Below are 23,150 nucleotides of genomic sequence, written 5' to 3'. Positions count from 1 at the left end.
AAGCAGCCTTAATAGTTGGAAATTGGTATTACTAGGCAATAATAGTCACAGTGACAGAAGGGGCCTCCCAGAGGGAAGTAGCCATGAGAGCATGAGGAATGGTTGCTCCAGTCTAGTTAGTATGGCAGGTAAAGGTGGCCACACACGTTAAGATCTGCTCATTTGGTGAGGTTGCCAAACGAACGGATCTTCTCCCAATATGCCCACCCAAGGTGGGGCAAACAACCCTATGACCAAATGATCAAATTAAAATGATGGTTATAGGGGCTGTCAGATTGAGGACTGCATCATAGAGCCTATTGCGACCCCCGATAGGACTGTAAAATCAAACCTGCTTGATTTTCAACCAGATATCGATTAGGGGCCCATTGGGGGGCCTAGAGACACAATCAGATAAGATGCCGACTCAAATTAGCAGCTTAAATCTGCCTGTGTATGGCCACTTTAAGACATGAGTGTCTTAGACATGAATAATAATAGACATGAGTAATACACACCCCAGAACTTCCTCACGTAATCGGCTCCCCTTTTATGTTGGTGAGTTCTTTCCATTCCTTTCAGTAGCATGATGAAGCGTAGCAGATTGGCTCTGGCCACTGTCAGGCCAAGTCACTTTGAAGACAGAGTGCATTCTTTCCACCACATATAAGTCTTTGTAAATATAATCTAATAGTGCAGGCAGGGCCCGCATCTTGTAAAACTGTTATTAAAAAAAAAAAAAAAGAAACAACATTATTCGCTGTCATAATAAAGACAATGTACTATCCGATTGCAAAGCAGCACCACTTTACTGACATTCCTAATTAACGCCAGAGAATGAACAAGGAATATTGTGTTTCATTGCTCTTTGGGCAAAACAAGCCAGTGAGAAAGTGCTGTTATTTTAAAGCCTATCCCTCTAAGCTATCTTCATTCCGCTGTTTTCATAAATCACAGCCCCGCAAATTGTTTAACTAGTCATCTCTCAAACATCTCTCGCCAAAAGAGGCTTGAGAAGGAAGGAAGTCGGCTTATTATTGTTTATAGAAACGAGACATGCGGTTGCTGAGGGCGATTGGAATAGAGTTTAAATCAATAGGAAAATGACTTTGTGTGGCAAACGCCTGGGGGTAAAGTCTTCATTCAGTGAACTAATTGAATTACTTAAAATAAATACAGTACTTGTTGAATGTGATTTAATCAAAACCATACATAAACCCTGGGGTTTAGTTAAGTATTTTGTACAACATAACACAGATGTATACTTTGATTTACATAACGGCCACAGTGTATGTTGAGCTTTCCACAATGTATATTGGTGAGGTTTCCACTAGGAGGTAAAGTACGTGCCAATGGCAGGTGTCTGAATATGTTGGAAGAAAAGACTCCAACCCAAAGACTGACCGTTTAGGCTTCTACTAATCATTAGGTTGATCAGTAGGTGCCACTTGAAGCAAGTATTCTTTTATGCCCATTGAGCAAAATTACACTTTTTCTCTAGATAAATATAACAAAAACTTCAACAACAACAACTCTTCCTACAGTATGAGACATAAGGTATAGTGAAAGTCTTGCATATGTATGTGCATACGTATAAGCATATATAAGTATATATATATATTTTTAATTTGCAGTTACTGGTCAGATGGACCCCATTCATAAGCCTTGACAAGAGTGTTATGACAGCAACTTCTGTAATATTTAGCAGTTTTACAAGTATAGATCTAGGCATGCCTGACTGGTGCAGCAAAGTCTACCAGCTGAATGCAATACAAAATGAAGGACTGTGGCTCCTTTATGCATTTTTTACATGTGCCCTGTATTTACTACCTGAATCAAAACAATCTTGCTCACCCTTGAGTAGGACTCCAGGAGCAGCTCCTAAAGGCTACTTGCTTTCAGGTCATATTGGCCATTTACCATTGCAGCCAGGCCTGGAAGCAAATGTATCTTTTGTGCTCTGTTCATAAATGATCCCTATTGGCTCACGGAATGAGAGGAGCTGGTCTGAATAACTCAGAGTTTGGTGCCAGGGACTCTCTATAACCAATAAACAGATGGTTCATTAAAGATAATCAAGAAAATTGCAAATTGTTATCTGCTTTCAGTAAATAAGGCACAGAACACACAAACTCTCATAGACTGACAGGGTAGGAGAGATCATCATTCTGTAACAGCTTTTGGACTTCCAGTTTTAGATTTCTGAACCTGGATTCTACAAATCTCAGCATTATTTCATTTATTTGATCTTATTTTTTTATTTCTTTTGTTTTTACTTGCCCTTCAATTTCCAGCTGGGAGCTTGTGACACTGGCTGGTTATATGGCTCACTGGATGCTCTTTAAGGATATGTTTTTATTGTTATTATTTTTTCTCTCATATTCATTTTCCATTCTGATTTCCAAATCACTGCATTGTTTCTGGGGTATGTGGGACCCTAGCAACCAAATAGCCATTTTAATTGCAAAATGAAGAGCTACTTACATTAAAAAGAGCCAGTTGCAAGCTGCCTTAGAATATCATTGCCTTCATAACACTAAAAGCCATTTTTAAATCAGTTTCCCCATTACCACATGGAGTTTTGTAGATGCTATGCGAAGCTGGCGGGCAGTAGGTTTAATTGTTTCCTACCAGAGACAGCAATATTCGTTGATAAGTCTTGGCACAATAGAAGCAATAAGACCAAGTAGCAAGCTAAAGGTAACTTATACTCTCTATATGTACTACAGGTATAGGACCCGTTGTCCAGAATGCTCGGGACCAAGGGTATTCCGGATAAGGGGTCTTTCCGTAATTTGGATCTCCATACCTTAAGTCTGCTAAAAATCCTTTAATTTTTAACCCGATGGGATTGTTGTGCCTCCAATAAGGATTAATTATATCTTTGTTGGGATCACTTACAAGGTACTGTTATTTTACAACAGAGAAAAAGGAAATCAGTTTTAAAATTCTGAATTATTTGATTAAAATGGAGTCTATAGGAGACAGGCTTTCCGTAATTCGGAGCTTTCTAGATAATGGGTTTCTGGATAAGGGATCCCATACCTGCACTGTATGAGCCTAACAAACCTGTATGAGACCAACCCACAAATGCTCCCAGCTACACCTATACTGGCTCGACACTTATCTATTGGTTATTGCCTAGACCTATTTTTCACCAACCTGTGCTGTATTAATTACCCTTAATTTACAAACTCAAAACATACAATATGCAAGCAGTCCAACCCACACATTTCTATTGAAGAACAGCAGGGTAAACGAAAAAAAAAAATTCTAGGGGGGGTGCAAAATGTTGGACACCCCACAGTGATAATAATCAAAAACTCTACTGAAGAAAAAACATGAAGGAGATCACTCATTGGTGCTCACCGAGAAGTACCCTGGCTTGTTATATCAGGTAAATGATTATGATCACTGTGGGGTTGTGTGTGAAAGGATTTACCTTTCCTTCTCCTTCAAGAGAGATAAGTTCATTTGCCATTACCCCAGACACAAGTTCTAATCTAGAGCATTAAATTTGCACCCATTATACTCATGGTTTCTGCAGTAGGCACACTGCACCTTGTGCCAGACTCAGGATCCAGAGGTGCAGTGTATTCGGGTGCAAGGCAGCCCTGTACTTAATGCTTGCCTTAAGGCTCTGTAGCTCCTTACTCCTGTTTGTAGTTTCTAGAATATATATGTCAGTATGCCACACAAGCTATCTGTAGGGGACACCCGAGGAGATGCCTGAGGAGTTCTGTGATAGTGTAAGGATATACTGGTCCCTGGTGGTACAATGAAGGGTTCTGTGACAGCATAAGGGTATACATTGTCCCTGGTACAAATGTTAGGTCTTATGTTATAGAAGCAGACCTGGGAATAATTTGTTAATAATACTACTTATTAATATATTTTTTAGCAATAACTGCTACAGATGAAAAGAAAAAGCTTTGTAAAAAAACATTTTTGTTCTAATTCCCCTTTAAATGAGGAAATATGTAATACAACAAGCACAATGAACTGACGTTTTTTTAGTTTGATTAAAAAGACGTATAGTGTTGTTCTTTGAAGCTTAAAACTTTCAGTACCCTGCACTCCTTTGTACCAAAATGTCCTATCACTGGATTCACTCCTACTAATGTATGTTACATGGAACAAAAGAATGTGAAGGTATCCAGAACAAGATTAGGCACAAACAAGGCATAGACCAGATATACACAATCTGTGCACTGACTGACCTCTCCCTACTGCTGCCAGGTGTATAAAGTAGGCACGGCTGGCTGTGCAGCCACTGGATATACATATACAGTATCTTCCTTGATCACGTCCCATTGCTGGCTTACTGCTGCTCATTCTGTCTGCTCTGAGGATACAACCAGAAGAGCAAAAATAGAGTTTCACAATGTATTCTAAACGCCCTTATATTAAAAAAATTACGCATTTAATACATTGAAAAGCCTTCATTTGCCTTTTGTTGTTGAGTAAAACAAGGGTCTGGGGCATAGTCAGCTGAACCTTAGTTTTACAATAACAATTTTTACATTGCGTATAGATTCCAAGAATCGAAATCATATTCTGAATGTATAACTGTCTGCATTTATCACAATACCCTGACTAGTATTAAACAGAGGTTCTACAGTAGTCCAGTATCAAGAATTAAAGATCCTCAAAGTTAATGTTGACTCTAACAAAAAGTTAATATAAATTCCAGAACCTGATATTTATTAATAGGATTTATTTTTGGGGGGTTTGGCTTCCTGCAGTAGGGCATGCCAGCCTTTTTAGTGGAGTGAGGGGGACAATGAACTTTCGGCCAATGGCTAAGTGCAGGGCTTCCCTGTGGCCACCAGAGTACAAATATGCCCCAGAGGCAGTTGTTGAATAAGCACTAAGGGGTGCAATGACTCTTTGTGTGCTTAAACCTCTACATAAGTTTGTATGAAATCATTTGTATATAACCATGGAACTTGCCTTCGAGGTACGGTTAGGACTGTAGGAACATTATTCATGGATAGTGATGAGCGAATCTGTCCCATTTTGCTTCGCCGAAAATTTTTCGAATCTTTCAAAAGATTTGCGAAACAGCAAAAATGTTGCGACTATTCTTTTGACGCCTGCGACTATTTATTTTGACGCAAGACTATTCTTTTGATGCGAGACTATTCTTTTGACGCCCGCGACTATTTATTTTGACGCAAGACTATTCTTTTGACGCTGCGACTATTTATTTTGACGCAAGACTATTCTTTTGATGCCCGCAACTATTTATATTGAGGCAAGACTATTCCTTTGATGCCTGCGACTATTTATTTTGACACGAGACTATTCTTTTGACGTGGGCGACAATTTTTCAACGCTGCAAATGTTTTCATCCATTTTGCGAGACAATCCGCCAATGGCGAAACGCGGAAATTTGCCGCAAATCCATGCCTGGCAAAACATTTCGCCCATCACTATTCATGGAACATAAAAATATTCAGAAAACAATGGCTTAAGTATCATAGGTGATATTAAAAACTGGGGTTAAAACGTCATCCAGTCCACAAGACAAGAGTGTTTCTCTGGCACGCAGTTCTGCAGTGGTTATTCCCAAGTTAGAAAAGTTCTTTAATTTATGATTGATTTGTGGTCTAACAGTAATTAACCAGCTTGGTTATCGAGTAAATTACCTAGGATTTTGCTTCCGTTTATCTTCCACATTCGTTTTCCTGTTCAACAACATTTCAAAGAACACGTATTTGAGGTGACCATGTAACATTATTTGCTGTTTTGTCTTTCCACACTAAAAAAAACATGTTTTCTACCTTATCTCTCATCTCTCCCCCATATTTATTTTATATTAGTCTTGCATCCTCTCCAAAAGACACTTATCGGGAAATCTAAGCCAAATATACAGACTGAGTCGGCCTTTGGTTTTCATTTTCATATTTGTTTATACATTTTCGAAAAGCTGCAAGCTATTTCTGTTTTTGATTAATTTGATTGATAAAATATTTTCTATAAAAGTATAAAGTTAACATTTTCTGTCCATGTGACATTTGGCATATGGGAGAATTAATCTGCCTTCAGCCTTGTAATTGAGAAGAATATTGTGAATAATATAATGGAATGGGAAATTCGTACAAGAATATATCAAGCCGAGAAAGATTGGTTTAGATTTTGCTAGCCAGTGATGCCTCATGTCCGGACACTGACTGCATTAGATACCCAGGGCCTCCTTGCTCTGCTGTGGCCTGGTTGATGAAAAGTCTATGTGGCGTACCAATCCTAATGAAGAACACATGTTTTATAGCAAAAATGTATGTTTTTTGAAGCATTAAAAAATGAAACATGTTTTTCCCTGTATCAAAATGGACGCATAAATAGGTTAGAAGTGTTGTATATTATGGTTTGGGCTTCTGTACCAGCCCAAGGCAACAACAGCCCTTTAGCAGGGAAGATCTGTGCCCCCAAATATGCCCCAGTAGCCCCCTATCTTCTTTTCTGCTGATTACCTGAGATTAGGGTCCCACTCACAATATACTGTATATATAGAATGCAAATGTCACAATATAAGGCCACAAAAGATTTGGCCAAATACCATTGCTTACCGAAACACTATATATAATACAAGTATGGGACCCGTTATCCAGATTGCTTGGGACCTGTTTTTTTCCGGATAAGGGATCTTTCCGTAATTTGGATCTCCATAACTTAAGTCTGCTAAAAATCATTTAAATATTGAATAACCCTAATAGGCTTGTTTTGCCCCCAATAAGGATTAATTCTATCTTAGTTGGGATCAAGTACAAGGTACTGTTTTATTATTACAGAGAAAAAGGAAATCCTTTTTAAAAATTAGAATTATTTGCTTATAATGAAGTCTATGGGAGATAGCCATTCTGTAGTTTGGAGCTTTCTGGATAACGGGTTTCCGGATAAGGGATCCCATACCTGTATTGTAATAATGTTAAAACAAATATTGTGTTTCTGCAGGTATATAGCGGGTAAAACAAAACACAATCTAGCATAGGTTCAACCTTAAATTTATCAAGCTGAAATTTTCAATACTTAGGAAATTTTATAAATTCAAAAGAAAAACGTTGCCACCAGAAACCGTCAAGATTTGATAATAATCGATAGGGGGTTGATCTAAACTGTTTTTTTCTAAAATAGTTCAGATGATTTTACAGCTTTATTGAATCACATTTAGCCCATTTGGGTTTTTCTTATATGCTAGTGACTAATTAAAAGAAAATTCCAAGAAAAAAAAGATCTACAAGATTTGTTACTGTGTTTTTAATGAAAAAAATGTGTTACTTGGCCTCACAATCTCTGAGTTTCTGAATTTTTCATAATCTCTAAACATACAGAAGACATAACTGTCTGGACAAAAACAGCATATGGGATATACCATTGAGAAATATGAGGAAATACATCTAAAATATGCATGGCTGCTGCAAAACAATTGTAATTCTTAATGGACTAGAATTGTGGCTTTATGGATCACAGATTTTATAGATGTACATTAGGAAAATAGTATTGCTATTTTTTTTTTACCTGTTCATTAATTTGAAGTTAATGTGGTACCATGTTGAATTAAGGTGGCCATACACGTGGCGATCTGACGATGTTTCGTACGACCATCGGTCGCACGAAACATCGTAAGATCCGCCACACACCATTCAGGGCTGAATCGGCAGGTAAGGAGGTAGAAACAATAGGATTTCTACCTCCTTCTGCCGATTCAGCTCTGAAGGGAGAATTTTGGTCAGGCGCCTTCTATGGCGCCCGATCAAAATTTTCAAACTTGTCCGATCGGCGAGTCGTCCGATATCGGCAGCTTCCTGCGATATCGGTCGACTCGCCGACATGCCATACACGCACCGATTATCGTACGAAACGAGGTTTCGTACGATAATATCGGTGCGTGTATGGCCACCTTTAGGATTTAAGGCCAGGAATTGTTCAAATACATGCAACCATGCCAAAGCATGAACTTTTGGTACAGGTATAGGACCTGTTACCCAGAATGCTCGGGACCAAGGGTATTTCGGATAAGGGGTCTTTCCGTAATTTGAATCTCCAAACCTTAAGTCTAATAAAAAAATCAATAAAACATTAATTAAACCCAATAGGATTGTTTTGCATCTAATAAGGATTATTTATATCTTAGTTGGGATCAATTACAAGTTACTGTTTTATTATTACAGAGAAAAAGAAAATCATTTCTAAAATTTTCAATTGTTTGATTAAAATGAAGTATATGGGAGACAGGCTTTCTGTAATTCAGAGCCTTCTGGATAACGGGTTTCCGGATAAGGGATCCCATACCTGTACTAGGAATGCACCAAGTCTATACTTTTTGGATACAAAAAAAGTCATCAATCATCAACAGAAAATTGTCACCTTCAGCTGTCCAGAGCTGTACAATCACATGACTCTGAAGGTTTGGATTTAGTTGAAAAGTTAAAAGTACTTACTAGAGATGCACCAAAACACAGAATTTGGTTCAGGATTCAGCTGAATTGTAACAATTTTGCAGGATTCAGTTTCTGCTGAATCCCAAATGAAATGGAATCCTGCACGTGGTGCATCCTTAGTAAGTATCTTTAGAAATGTTTGGTATCTTTTATTTTAGGTATATCTGTGATTCTTCAACATCTCTTTAGGCATAATATGTGAAAATCAAAAGTTGAGATTTTTGGATTTTTGTACCTTTATTTTTCTTACTCTTGATAATAAACATATATATTGAGCAGGCTGAACTGAATGGGCTCTTTGGCTTCTTTAATGTAATACAGATATAGGACGCGAAACAACCCGCCAACGCGGAAATTTGCCGCAAATCCATGTCTGCCGAATTATTTCACCCATCACTACTCCTCATCATCATCATTTTTATAAAGCATCTTACAATAATAATATATAAATATAGTAACATATAATATAATAACAACAAGGGTTACTGAATAAAAATATCACACAACTTCTTAATAGAGTTATCTTTTTCTATATATGCAATAGGAGGACTCTGCAAGAACATTGCCAAGCTTTCTGATTTCATTTTAACTTTTCTTATTTCATGATCAAGTATTTTCAAAATGTGTGTTTTGTAAAACCATGTCCAATACTGGTGGCAACCTTATACTTCCAAACCTGCTGCCAAATACAGTCCTTCAGCGATCCATAGAATGCCTTCTCTATTAGATATCAACCAGCTCTGCTGCTTCCAGTGTAAGTCTATTTGTTTTTTGAATATTATATATTTTTTCCCCTCCAACCCATTGGCTGTATTCCAGGCAACACAGTAACGGAGCTAAGCTCTCTAAGGAGTTACTAGTGTGTGCAGTCTGGTTAAGATGTTCGTTCATATAAATTTTGTCTAAATGGTTTCTTGGCCATGTCTTGTGTCAAGGAAATAAACCTGTTTGTCCAAAGTCAAATGTATAAGTTTGGTGCCGCTGCTCGGTCACAGGTTGCTCTCTTGCATATTGGATTGTAACAAAGGAACCTTTGTGCTATGTACTCCCAGAGGTATTTTTCTGCACTAGTAGCAGGGATATGTATTAAGTAAAGAGATATTCATGAAAGGGACAAAATGCAACTTTGTTCAATGCGATCCTATCAAGTAGAACTTCCAACATTACATTTCCAGCTCTAAAGATGTTAGATTTGATTACTGAGAAAGAGGCTTCCATCCAGCCCTGTATAATGATGTCCTTATTATTTTATAGCACAGGCATATTCTGAAGCCCTATAATGTAATTTTATAAAGATGGAAATATAATCATACAATGTCATACCCAGACTAGACAGAATATGACATGGATAAGCACTTTCCCTGTTTGCTCTACACTGTATCTGCTTTCTTAAAGGAAGCACAGTATTAATTATATCTGTGTCTGTATCTTCTGTCAGACTTGAGTCTTTTCACTGCAGCAATATACAGTGTGTATAGATATATATATAATATATATATTAAACACAAAAATCCTAGGCAAAATGTAAGTTATTTTTCAATTTGATACTTTTTGCAAGTTTGTAGACCCACTGAAAGTGGAAATCGGGTTTTCAGCAACAGTAAATGCCCCCTAAAAGTTCACAAATTCGAATTTAATAGATAAACCTCTAATTATCAGTTATCATTATCATTGGTGTTTTGTGAAACAGGAATGTCCAAATTGAAGCTCACCATGGTGGTCTAAAAATGTCATATGAGGGGATGTACCAACAACCAAGCTTGGGCTTTATGATCTAAATACCATATGTTATATCTCCCAACAGTGAATGCCGGCACTGCTATTGCTCATATGCTACATTAGCCGATACAATTAAAATGTGTAATTATATAACAAAGCTTTTCTGTCTGCGCGTTAACGTGTTATGGTAAAGTGGCTCACTACATGGCACTTACACACCAAGCCTCTTTGCCTTCTGAGCACATGATTTTCATTTTACAAATGAAACTTTTGTAAATAAAATTCCTGCCAAGAACTTTGCTGCCAAGCTGTGCTCTCAACAGTCTGGTGACTGGGAACTGTAGCCATGTGGGGAAAATATTCTGCTTGGAATCAGATCCTAAAAGCACCTCTGCTGTTTAGACAAATCGTTAACCCTTGCAGCAGTGGGGAGTAAAGGGAACGTTCTCTAAAGTAATCTGTCATGACTCTGGGCTAAATAACAGGGCGATTCAGAAGAACATACTGTAATGTTCAAGGATACAGGTGCATGTTACTTACTCTCTGCCATGATAATACATCATTGTACAGGGAATTTTGATTCAGACTGAATGTGATTTTTCTGTACATTATTCCATTATTCTATCTATCTATCTATCTATCTATTATCTATCTATTGATCTATCTATCTATCTATCATCTATCTATCAATCTATCTATCTATCTATCTATCTATCTATCTATCTATCTATCTATCATCTATCTATATATCTATCATCTATCTATCTATCTATCTATCTATCATCTATCTATATATCTAGCATCTATCTATCTATCTATCTATCTATCTATCTATCTATCTATCTATCTATCTAATCTATTGATCTATCTATCTATTATCTATCTATCTATCTGTCTATTGATCTATCTATCTATCTATCTATCTATCATCTATCTATATATCTAGCATCTATCTATCTATCTATCTATCTATCTATCTATCTATCTATCTATCTATCTATCTATCTATCTATCTATATAATCTATTGATCTATCTATCTATCTATTATCTATCTATCTATCTGTCTATTGATCTATCTATCTATCTATCTATCTGTCTATCTATTATCTATCATCTAGCTATCATCTATCTATCTATTGATCTATCTATTATCTATCTATCTATCTATCTGTCTGTCTGTCTATCTATCATCTATCTATCATCTATCTGTCTATCTATTTGGTGCCCATGGCAGGTACAACACACGTGTGTGGGACTCCTGTACGTAATTGCTGTTGGTAAGTATAGGGCTCCCTTGTGGCTGTGTTCCCTGACAGGCCTAACTTGTACGTTCAAAGCATGGGGCACCCACATAAAGTCAAAATAGTGTTACTGGCAGGTGTTGCAATTGCTGCCTTCATAAAGTACAACATTTTGCACCTTTCATATTGCAAGCTCCTGTTTACCTAAGGACAGTGAAAACAATTCCCTTACACATCTCCTATTTGTAAAGGAGCCCTAAATAATCTTTGCATTGAGTTTAACTATATCCATTAACCATAGACTCCAATGAAACTTCCATTCCAGTTGCAAAATTAAAAAGGGCCAATAAATTCCATAGTAATGTCCTTCCACCCAAATGTTGCTGCACTACAGCTCTTGCAACTCTCCGGCATGATTATGGTGCTTCTCTTTCTCTTTATAGTTATACTATTTATACCATTTTTCTTGCTCTGAAAATCTAAAGAGCATTATATATACCCTTCTGCACTTTGATTACAATGTAATATCAGAACGCAAATATTGCACAGTAATACCAGTTATGTTAACTGAAGCCAGACAACTGGTGTGCCACTAGTAGGGATGATTTTGGAGAGATCTTGTGTATCTGTAATTCATTTTGGGAAGCCTACTTGTAGCTAGGAGAGCCCACTTTTCAGTCAATTGTGATGTTATAACTTTAAAGTGATGCAAAAAAGAGTTAGGGCTGTCCATACTGTTATCAGAAGTCGAGGAGGCCCATTTATCAACATCATTTTCATGGTTTTAGAGGTTTTAAATACTACCGATAAACTCATCTCTTAAACCACAAATGCAAAGTGATTTATTAAAACAACCTATTTTTTTTAAAAAAAAAAAAAGCAAGAACCAAAAAATACAGAAAAAACACAAAAAACTGAAATCCTTAATTTTGCCACACAAATGAAAACATCAAAAAGGCCAAAAACCTCAAATACCCCAAAGCAAAGAAAGATCTTACAGCTGTAAAAAGGACATCTGCCATTGACTTCTACCTTTAGATGGTATATTTTTACTTTGAAATTTATCACAGTTTTGACACATAATAAATGGTAAAAATACACAATTTTTTCCTAAGAAAAACATATTTCTGAATTGTGTAAAAAGAAACACAATCTTTATTAAAAGGGCCCTAAGTCTTCTTTTAGAAACATCAAGTTACCCAGCCCATGCAATAACGTACACACACTGAGCATTACACAGTGAACTAGTAAACAATTGAACGTTTTACTCCATGCTATATTTATTTTAGCAAAATATTTTAGTGTCACGGACATTTTAAATGTGTCTTTTATGCCAACACTAAACAACTAGGGTAGTTTTACTATGTCTTTCAGCATGCCTACATGCAATATTTCTCTAGTGTAGGGAAGCCTTGAATGCTAAGAGACTTATTCCATGGCTTTATTAATACAGGCCACATGTAGAGCTTTCACTCTTTATTTACTTTTTCAACTTCCAAACATTAAGTGCATAGATATAACTCTCTGTTCTTTTTCTGGTCAAAGTAGCTCAAAGTAGAGACTCTTTTCATCACAGAGCTTAAACAGTACAGCTAGGGTTGTTGGGAAAACTACTAAAAAGTGGTATTAAAGAAAGGGGAGGAATAATAGGGATAAATCTTGTATACAAACCTCAATACAGTTATGGGGCCTGTTATCCAGAATGTTTGGGACCTGGGGTTTTCTGGATAATTGAAAAATCTTTAAACATTTTTTTTTCCCGTTAAGCTCACTAGGTGCATCCACAACAACAAATCCATATGCATCTCTGATCTTACTCCCAAAAATGAGTTCTTTTACCAGCGGATGGTGGGTAGCTGTCAGGATCTGAAGACCCTCACCAGGGTTGAAATCAAGACCAAGGAGAAAGCTGAGTTTAGAAAATCCAGTTTGCGGTATCCAAGAGGTTAAACAAGACAGCAATTAATGTAGTCAGGAGAAAAGCACAAAGCCAGGAACAAGTAGTTTAAGCCAAAATAGTAACTTAAATGCACCCAGGAACATCACAGACCTATGTTTGGACACTGAAACTGGGTCTTTGGCATCTATTTATTTTAGAAATTCATACCGTAGCATGATGCAATGACATCAAATGGCGCCATCTTGGATCCGAAGCAGAGCGCTCCTAACCAGAGCACCCCTGACAGTAGTGTTACAGTTTAGGAACTTCTTTTCTAGAGTATATGGTAGCAGAGAAGCATGATGCAGAGGATGAGCAGGGGGGCATAAATTATATCAGACTAATCTGAAAATCCCAGATCAGATCTACATAAAAGGTGGGGCCCCCACACAGTGTACCAAATGGTATGTGTATATGGAAATACATGTGGAAACAGCATGTGTCACTTATTATAATATATAATATATTTTTATCATATAAAATAATGTTACATTTAAAAAACAAACAACAAGTTTCTGTGTGTATAGAAACAAATTTCATACAGAGCAAAACTTCCCTGCAATATCTGCTATTCATGAAAATGAAAGATTTTTGAGTGTAAATGATGCTGATGATGATATATTACATCCTTATGCATGTAACACATTGCATGTGTGTCAGTTTACTCATATAAATACATCGGAGTCTGCCGCAGGAGATAAATGCACCCATACGCCTGCCTGTAAAGCTGCCTTGTTCCTTATAATTGCGATCCCGGGCATTTTAATGCTAATTTTATTACATTATATACTTTTATACAGATTTCACAGACTAACAAGATTACAATAGGGAGACAAAGAAAGCACACACAAGCACCAGTACTGACGTAAATACACAAAAGAGAAGTACAATAGGGAATTATACACACTGCACACTGTTCTCCTGCTCCTTTGTTTGTATGAAATGTTTTTTAGAATTATTATACTCTATATACATACTCTATAAGGAATAAGTGTATTTATATTACTATTATGAAATATATATGGAAATAGTCTGCTAATGAAACAGAGGCACTACAGCCAATCAGAAGTCTTAAAGCCAACAATATATTTTCTCTACTATTCATCAAAAGCAATATAATGTAGCGTAGGGTTAAATATTTATAGAGGCCTGTAACAGAAATTTGATGGTGATGGAGGGCTAAAATGTAACTACATCAGAATAGTACCAAGCACATTTCATATACAGTATTGTATATATGTATACATGTATGGGATCCGTTATCCAGATTGCTCGGGACCAAGGCTATTCTGGATAAGGGGTCTTTCCGTAATTTGGTTCTTCATACCTTAAGTCTACTAAAAAAATCAATAAACCATTAATTAAACCCAATAGGATTATTTTGCATCCAGTAAGGATTATTTATATCTTAATTGGGATCAAACACAAAGCATTGTTTCATTTTTACAGAGAAAAAGGAAATCAATTTTAAAAATCTGAATTATTTGATTAAAATGGAGTCAAATATGGGAGAAGGGGTTTCTGTGATTCGGAGCTTTCTGGATATCGTGTTTCCGCATAAGGGATCCTTTACCTGTATATATATATATATATATATATATTTAGAGTCAGACCATCTTCAATGGGAGTTTTTAGCTTTCTCATTTGTCTGAAGTCCTTGATAAGGTCAACTAAAATGTAGTATAAGGACTGCTACAATCTGAGATGGGGAAGGCGCAGCCTCACGAGTAGCAGGAAATCACAAGAATCAGGAAAATACAGACCCCTCTTTTAAAGACAAAAGTGAAAATAGTATTTTTTGAGAATTCATATTATTCACTATTTTCCAATTCTTCCTGTTTTCTAGACCATTTCTAGACATGCTGTTTTCAGGCACAAGTCTGAAGATTACCTTTTAATCAAAGTTTCTCAAGGCAGAAAGTGTAGGCTTTCCAGCACAACTGCAAAATGTTAAATGGTAAATGTCTAGTCTTGGGTTATTCAGTCATGTTATAAACCATTTGATATATTTAAAGAAATGAGACTTCTGTTTATGTTCATAACCCAAACACTTCAGAGGTTTGGCCAAGAGCACTCCATGCCTTTATTGTAGTCAGAAATGTGTGGTGGTAAAGCATTTAGCACTTTTATTGGCCATCAGAACCACCTCAGTTTCATCTTCAAAATACAGCTTCAACTTGGCAAGTAAAGTGATGACTTGTTAGAGGGAGAATTCTACGAGATATAGGCTTTCCCTTATGCCTTGCTTAGTCATGCAGAAAAAAAAATGGGCACATGGCTTGTGTCTTAGCAAATTAACAAGGAAGTGCTGCACCATATCAATCTGACAAGTCTGCGCTGTTTTGAGAGAGTCTGAAGCATAACCTTGTTTAGAAACCCTTTCTGTAAGGGAAACTTGTCCCTATGTGTGGAAATCTTTTACACCCTCCTACTCCTGGTTTACATTAAAAGAGATCCATGGTTTCTTTGTGTTTGGAACATTTGGACGAGTGCAATGTATTTAACCTGGGGTAGCGCTTTTAGCTCAGTCTTTAACGTTGTCAGTCTTTTTATTCCACAATTTATGTGTCCCAAATAGATTTCCTGCTAAGTCACATGGGACCACCATAGCCATTAGAATAAGATATCATATTTGTGCTCAGTTTTGTTGATATTAAAATGCACAGCTTGCTGTTTAGTCTTATGAGGAGAGTATTTCACATTGATACCTGTGCATGGATATCAGTAATGATCTGTGACTCTGTAGCCCTATATACTAGGCAATCTTCTGTAGAGAGAGAGTGAAAGTATATCAACAGCACTAACTAATAGGGACTAACAAGGTCAGAATAGTTTGCTAAAGAACACAGTGAGGGTGAAATCAAGGGACAGAGACAGGTGTTATGGTGTCTCTTATATCACTTGTCGAATAAAAATAGTAATTCGGATAGGTGTAAAATTTGTGCTCTCAAACGTACACCTTGTGCATTAAGCATTTACATGAATCCAAATTCAGGTGCTTAAATGTGCTAGGATTCTAACTTACTATTATATGTATACATATCATATATCTATCTAAATGTGGCACACCCAGAGCAACAATGGAGGATGTTCCAGTCAGTACGGACAAGCAGTGTCCATGTGGCACTTTTCATTGAGAAAAAGATGGCCTATTAAAGGTGACGACATCTGCCCAATGAACTGTCACACTGACACCCTTTTTGACAGCTGTTGAGCGCAGTATTAAGGAGCAAGCATCTTAAATAAGGCACAGCTTTTTGGTGGAAAAGATGCCAACTACAACAAAGCATGTATATCCATACAGTTTGATACAGCCCCTTTAATTTATAACCAGACAGACATTTTTGTACAGATTTTTAAATTGCAGTTCTAGGGGCACATTGAAAAAAGCTCAGTTGCTATAATATTCTAGCCTTCTAAAAGTAGGATAAAGAGTTTGTGTTTTCTACATAGTCTATTCACTTGGAGTTTATTTTAATCTGGTGAATAGTGAGGTATCGGTAATATAGTGTATTTGATCATTTAGACATGCTGTAGTCCAGGGCATATGTAGCATTATGTGATTTATCAGGTTTTATTGCCTAATGGCATTTGTTTGACCTCATACAATCCAATATATTAATTTCTCCTATCAATGAACATTTAAGTTGTCGAGCCCCTACATTATATTTTAATTACACATCAATGTTTGTTTGTAGAACTTTAAGTAAGAAAATATTTTGTGACGGGTAGGGCAGGAAGAAAATGTATGAAACACATTACACTTATGCTTACATTAGGGGCCAATAACCCAGTGGTACAGTGGGTCCCATAAGCTCTTTGAGGCATCATGGGTCCTGGAAATACAAATACTGTATGCTCTTCACCTAGTAATGCCAATATTGTATCACCTAAAAAACTGAGATTGTAAATTTAACTCACAGTTTCTTTGGCCTATTATTTTCATCATTTAGATGACAAATGAAAACTGTTCATAATTGAGCCCACCTTAGGGTTCTCTGGACCAAGGGCCAGGTTTTTAGGTATTTGAACAGTATGACCTCACAACATGAATGACCCAGTGGCACTGATTTGGCCAACTGGCCTCAAAGCTAGTCAGTTGGATTATTATGTATGTAGCAGGGTCAGCCAATGACCACATTAGAGATGTGTTAGAGATATGTGAGACAAAACATATCTTACAAAATACAGTAAATATGGGTTGTTTTACATTAATAAAGAAAATGTTAAAATAATTTAGAAAGTATAACATTATTGGATAAGATATATAAAATAAGAGTCACTCAAATGCATATTCTACTAAATCCAAGTCATGCATTTATAATTACACTGGCTTTTTGACATTTTTTTTTTATTAGGATGAACTTAAAAATATTTGTGTTGTAGCTATTTTTAGTAAGCTCTTCATACTATGCACTGTGGCCCCTACAATGCCTTTCCTTACAAGAGCAAACCACATTCGGCACGGGAGGTCTCTCTGTGGCTGAAGGCTCAATGTACAGCACAGAGAATCCTAATATTCATGCTGTGCCTGAGGCTCAGTCTTGGGGAACTATAAGTTTCCTACTGGAATTCCAGTAGAAGTGACAAATTCTTAGCTTGAGTAGCTAAGTATATGCACTGAGTGCTAAAAACTGAATTCCGTTTTCTAGAGCTGCTGCACTTTTTTATGCCACCAAGAGAGATGTTTATTTGCCTGCTTTATGACTGTGCAAATACAGACATGGCGGTAACAACTGTGTACATATCTGGCTCTTTTAAATATCTATTGCAAACCCTTTGGGTCATAACTTATGCGGTAAATAGTTTATTAGTTTGATTCATGATTTAAATATAAAGTGTCCAAAGAATGTGTTTTTGAATGTGTTCCTGCAAGTTACTGTATTTAGTACCATAGAGAAGAGATGGTCTCTCTAAAGTCTTAGAGAAAAATGTCAAACCCACTTAGATAATTTTCAAATGAATTTGCTTTGTGGTCTTTCAGTCATGTTAATTGATAAAAATAGTATGCTAAAGGGTAGTTATTAAACTAGGAAATGAAGTAGTCAGTGTTCACCATTCATTAAATCTGCTTACATTTGTAAAGAACACTTTTTATGATTCCAAACTGCCCAATTTTAACTAGGACAGTTTTTATTCCTCTTGACTAGGGATCCCCAACCTTTTTTTTATCCATGAGCCACATTGAAATATAAACAAATCTAGGGAGCCACACAAGGATGAAGAACGTTCCGGGGGGGGGGGGTGAAGTAAGGGCTGTAATTGGTTATTTGGTAGCCCCATGTGGACTAGGAGGCTACCAGAGGTTCTGTTTGGCACTTAATGTCTTGTAAACTTTCCTCAAAGTCAGAAATTTAAAAATGAGCATCTACTTTGAGACTACTGGGAGCGACATCAAGGGGGTTGATATGTAACATGTTGCTCTCAAATCACTGGGTAGGGATCACTGCTCTAGATAAACTAGATAAGCCTTGTGGCTAAATAAATGGAGGCATGGCCAATAAATACTAGGGCTTCAATGTCACAAATAAGAATTTTGAGTAAAACATTTCAACTCACCTTTTTTTATTTTATTTGGCTTCCAATCATGTGTGGTAGATAGGAAGTTAATGCACTCTGTCTCACATTGCACAAGGACATGCTTAGAATTGATATGGGCTCCAGAAAACACTTTCTTAGGAACCTCTGAAAATGTAAATTAGGACGAATCATTGTATACAGTATTAAGCACTCTTGCCTAAAAGATCATCAAATGTATTCTATTATATATAAGAAGTAAGTTCATTTCACACTCTGGTGAAAATAAAAATAAGGCGTAAGCATCACATTCAAAAAGCAGTTATAAATCTAACAGACCTGACGGCACAAAATGATACCGCTGACTAGATTTAAGACAATTAAAAGCTTTGTTTTAAGCATTATGTAATATTTTGGAACATGAAATATAACTTGAAAACACTTTGTATTTCTTCTTAAAACATAATAAATTATTCTAGATAGAGATAAGGAAAATAGAAGAAAGCATTAACACACAGTTATGCATGCATGTGACTTTCCTGCCAGACTGACTATTTCTTTTTTTGAATTCTTTCCAGTGCTACGGATGCGCATTAAAGAAGTTAAGATTGAGAATGGAGATCGAAAACTCATCGCTGCTCAGAAGAAGAAAAAGGTCCTCAAAGCAGGGAAGCTAAAGAGGAAAGAATTCCGCAAGCTGGTTCTGTATATTAAGAACGCGGCAAGTTGCCCATGTCCTCAGCTCGACAACCTAAGTGGAAGCTTTCTTATCATGGGCCGTAAAGTGGACAATAAACTTCTTCTTACAGCCATCTACAAGTGGGACAAGAAAAGCAAAGATATGAAGTATGCAGTGAATTTCATGTACTCCTATCCATGCTCTGACACTATTTCCCACGGCACCGGATCACACTTAGGCTCCTTCCGCTAAGACTGTCGTCTGTAGACTTTAAAGTGCCACCATCGCCCAGCCTTACCAAATGGATTTTATATTATAGTAATAGCAATAACTTAGCATACTCACTTGTGTTGAAAACCTCTTGTGAAGATGGTGTTGAAATTTTAAAAAAAGCAATACTAGGGTATGTTGTAGTATGTTGAATGACGAAAAATAAAAGGGTGAAGAATGTGATGTATTTGTGGGGAAAAGACACTGAGAAAATGGGCTTGGTATAAACATGGACTGGATATGGTTGAAGAAGGACACTACAACAATAGGTTTGGAAGACTGGATTGCCACGGTTGTTGAGAGCAGTAGTTTATCATTCCCTTAGAAGAAACACATTATTATTGAGACTTAAATCACTGCTGGTAGTAACATGAACCATACTTTCTGAAGGACTGATGAATCGTGACTAGGCTGCCCCACTTTGTCATAACGTATCCTCTGCAGGATGTCAAGTTAGCATGCCTTGCAATTTCATCTTTATATATAGGTGCTTGCTACATCTGTAAACAGCATTATATCTCATCATTCATAGCCATCACCTTTTTTTTTTTTCAATTTCTGTGTCAGATTTTATTTATAGGAAATATTCCATGTTAACGTTGAAGAAATACATAAAATTGATTCCCAAGTCGCGAGAAAAGTTGACGTGTGTGCCTGAGAGAAAACAAGTCTGCTCAGAGTTCCTTTGTTCTAATTTAAAGTAAAAGAAGCTAAAAAAAACAAGCCATGGAAATCTATCTAAAAGAATGAGTTTCTCATTGTCATTTAACAAATATGTAAAGCTTTTCACAAGCTGACAGACCTAAGGCACTGCATGAAATAAATGTTCCTAAATATTTATGTGAATCTTTATCCGTGGGCATAATAGAACCACAACATATGATACTTCAGCTAAAGTGATTTCTTTGGCACAATCACTGAGCCCTTATTTATCACAATAATTTAGTGGAGCTGATTTATTCTGCATCCTGGTATGCTTCTATTAATGCATATAGGGCTTTTGCAATGATGAGCCAATACTATGTGCCTACTGCTGGGTGTTGTTGATTGTGCTTCCTCGCTTCTGTATCATGGGCTTCACCACATGGGAACCAACACAAACACAACACAAAGGAGCAGGGAATATTGTTTTGCATGTAGCACCCAATTACATGGGTATTGACCTGCAGAGAGGAAATGGGATAAGTAATGTGTGTGGTGCTATGTGTTACATGGGAATAGTTAGATAGCTTGCTTCATGGTACAGCCCCTCTATGATTCAAAATGCCATATGCTGTTATGTTAGCCACTGGTAAATGCCATTTCCCACACCATTCATTTTCTTCCACAATTCTTGAGCATCAGCCCATTGGAACTGATTTAACAAAATTAAGGCAAACTAAATACAACTGCATGTATTTTAAAGGAAAAAAAAAATGTAAATGCTCCAACTCTAGTAGTGTTAAGGAGGCCACACCCAGCCAATAAAAGCTGCCAATGGACAATCAGCAGCTTATGAGCCCATGTATGGTGCCCTCAAACAGGCCTGCCAATTGATATTTGGCCAAAAATCAGCCAGATGTTGATTGGGCAGATTTAAAAACCCAGTCAGGGCATGGAGTGCATCAACTGTTTGATGTGGTCCTCACTCTGATGGCCTGCATCCTGTCAATGTGATCCGATTGTTTAGCCCAAGGGCTGAACAATTGGATTGATCCAATATCATCCATCTCAAGGTGTTCAGCCCTTGGGCTAAACAATTGGATTGATCCAATATCATCCACCTCAAAGTGGGCATATTGGAGAAAGATCTGCTTGTTTGGGACCGCACTAGACCAAGCAGATCCTTCAGTACATGGCTAGCTTTAGAATAGGTGAAATCTGACAGTGATTCACAGCATGGGTGTAGCTGAAAAACAAAGGTTAGGGTGATAACTCAGAAATAAACTGAAATGTATATACAAAAGATATAAAGAAGATAAAAATAAATAAGCCTATTTGCGAAATAGATTAGTGATGGGTGGGTAGACTATTTGTCCCAAACCTTACCCGTCCCTTCTCCACCTGCAACCGAATTGGCCTGAACCCGCACCACCTATGACATCACTAAGGGGGCAGGGCAGGCCCGTGCCTATAAATAGACGCTGCCAGACCTGGAAGTGGGGCTCAGTTAGGTCGCGGGTGGAAGACCCACACCCACCCATAACCCGCTTTTGAGGCTGTGGCCCACACATCACTTAACCAGATCTAGTTATTTGGATTTTCAGGTTTCCCTTTTGAAGCTCACTGCAGAAACTAACAAAATAGTAGCAGTTAAAATATCCCCTCTCTGTAATAAGTCCCTGTACTTTAAACAAAAAAAAGTAAGGATGATGTTTCCCTTTTTAATAGGAAGATGTAACAATATGTACACAGACTGTTCCAGCTGGATGTGCGCATTAATGTGAGTGGGAGATGTCGTTGCTCATACTGTCATATTCCAGACCAGAGAAGCCACGCAGACACCTCACTTATCAGTTAAACCAGAACTGAATTTCACAGGATAAATCCATCCTCTTACTCATTTCATAGGGAATGTTCATGTTTTCTTATCTCCTCCTGTGTAATCAGGCTAGACTGAGCTAGGATTACAAGCCTGCGTGTATGCATGTGAACAAGGAAGCACGCAAACACAAAAGTAGCTATAACTCTTCAAAATGAAACTAAATCAGTGATCTCCAACACAACTGTCATTCACTAATCCATAGACATTAGTTTTAGGTAAAAACAATCCCTTATTTTTGAGGATAAAATGCCTTTATGGGCCCGATTCACTAAAGTCCGAAATAAGGAGTGCTATTTATAGCATGCGTTAAAAATCTTACCCCTTTTTATTTTTCGCTCGATTCACTAAAAGGACACTTGTCATAATTAAGAAGCGATGTTCTTGGCGTTATTTATCTTGCGACGACATATTTTCAAGCAATATATTATGCAGCGCACAACATATTACGCAGCGTGCGATATTTTACGCAGAGCGCAATATATTACCCACGTAACCATTACTTTCTGAAGACTACTGTTCTGAAAATTTTGCGCTCTGCGTAAAATATCGCGTGCTGCGTAATATGTTGTGCGCTGCGTAATATATTGCTTGAAAATATGTTGTTGCAAGATAAATAACGCCAAGAACATCGCTTCTTAATTATGACAAGTGTCCTTTTAGTGAATCGAGCGAAAAATAAGAAGTGATAAGATTTTTAACGCATGCTATAAATAGCACTCCTTATTTCGGACTTTAGTGAATCGGGCCCTATATGTCTTAGAGACCAAGAGATGCCCTTTACTTACCCAAATGATGCAAATTGCAGAACTTAATCCAACTTGTAACTGCAAGAAACTG

General features: G+C 37.1%; 1 protein-coding gene across 1 annotated transcript in view; it reads left to right on the top strand.

Annotated features, from left to right (window-relative positions):
- sfrp5 (secreted frizzled-related protein 5) overlaps positions 1-20,424 on the top strand; it is a 42,490-nt gene extending 22,066 nt beyond the window's left edge. The window contains 1 exon segment of the mRNA NM_001004846.1: positions 19,419-20,424. Within this exon segment, the coding sequence (NP_001004846.1) occupies positions 19,419-19,771 (353 nt within the window). The 3' untranslated portion in view covers positions 19,772-20,424.
- The last annotated feature ends 2,726 nt before the right edge of the window (positions 20,425-23,150 follow it).

The sequence above is a fragment of the Xenopus tropicalis genome, chromosome 7 (genome assembly GCF_000004195.4).
Source record: "Xenopus tropicalis strain Nigerian chromosome 7, UCB_Xtro_10.0, whole genome shotgun sequence".
Classification (NCBI taxonomy): domain Eukaryota; kingdom Metazoa; phylum Chordata; class Amphibia; order Anura; family Pipidae; genus Xenopus; species Xenopus tropicalis.
This window is presented reverse-complemented; position numbering and strand designations above follow the sequence as displayed.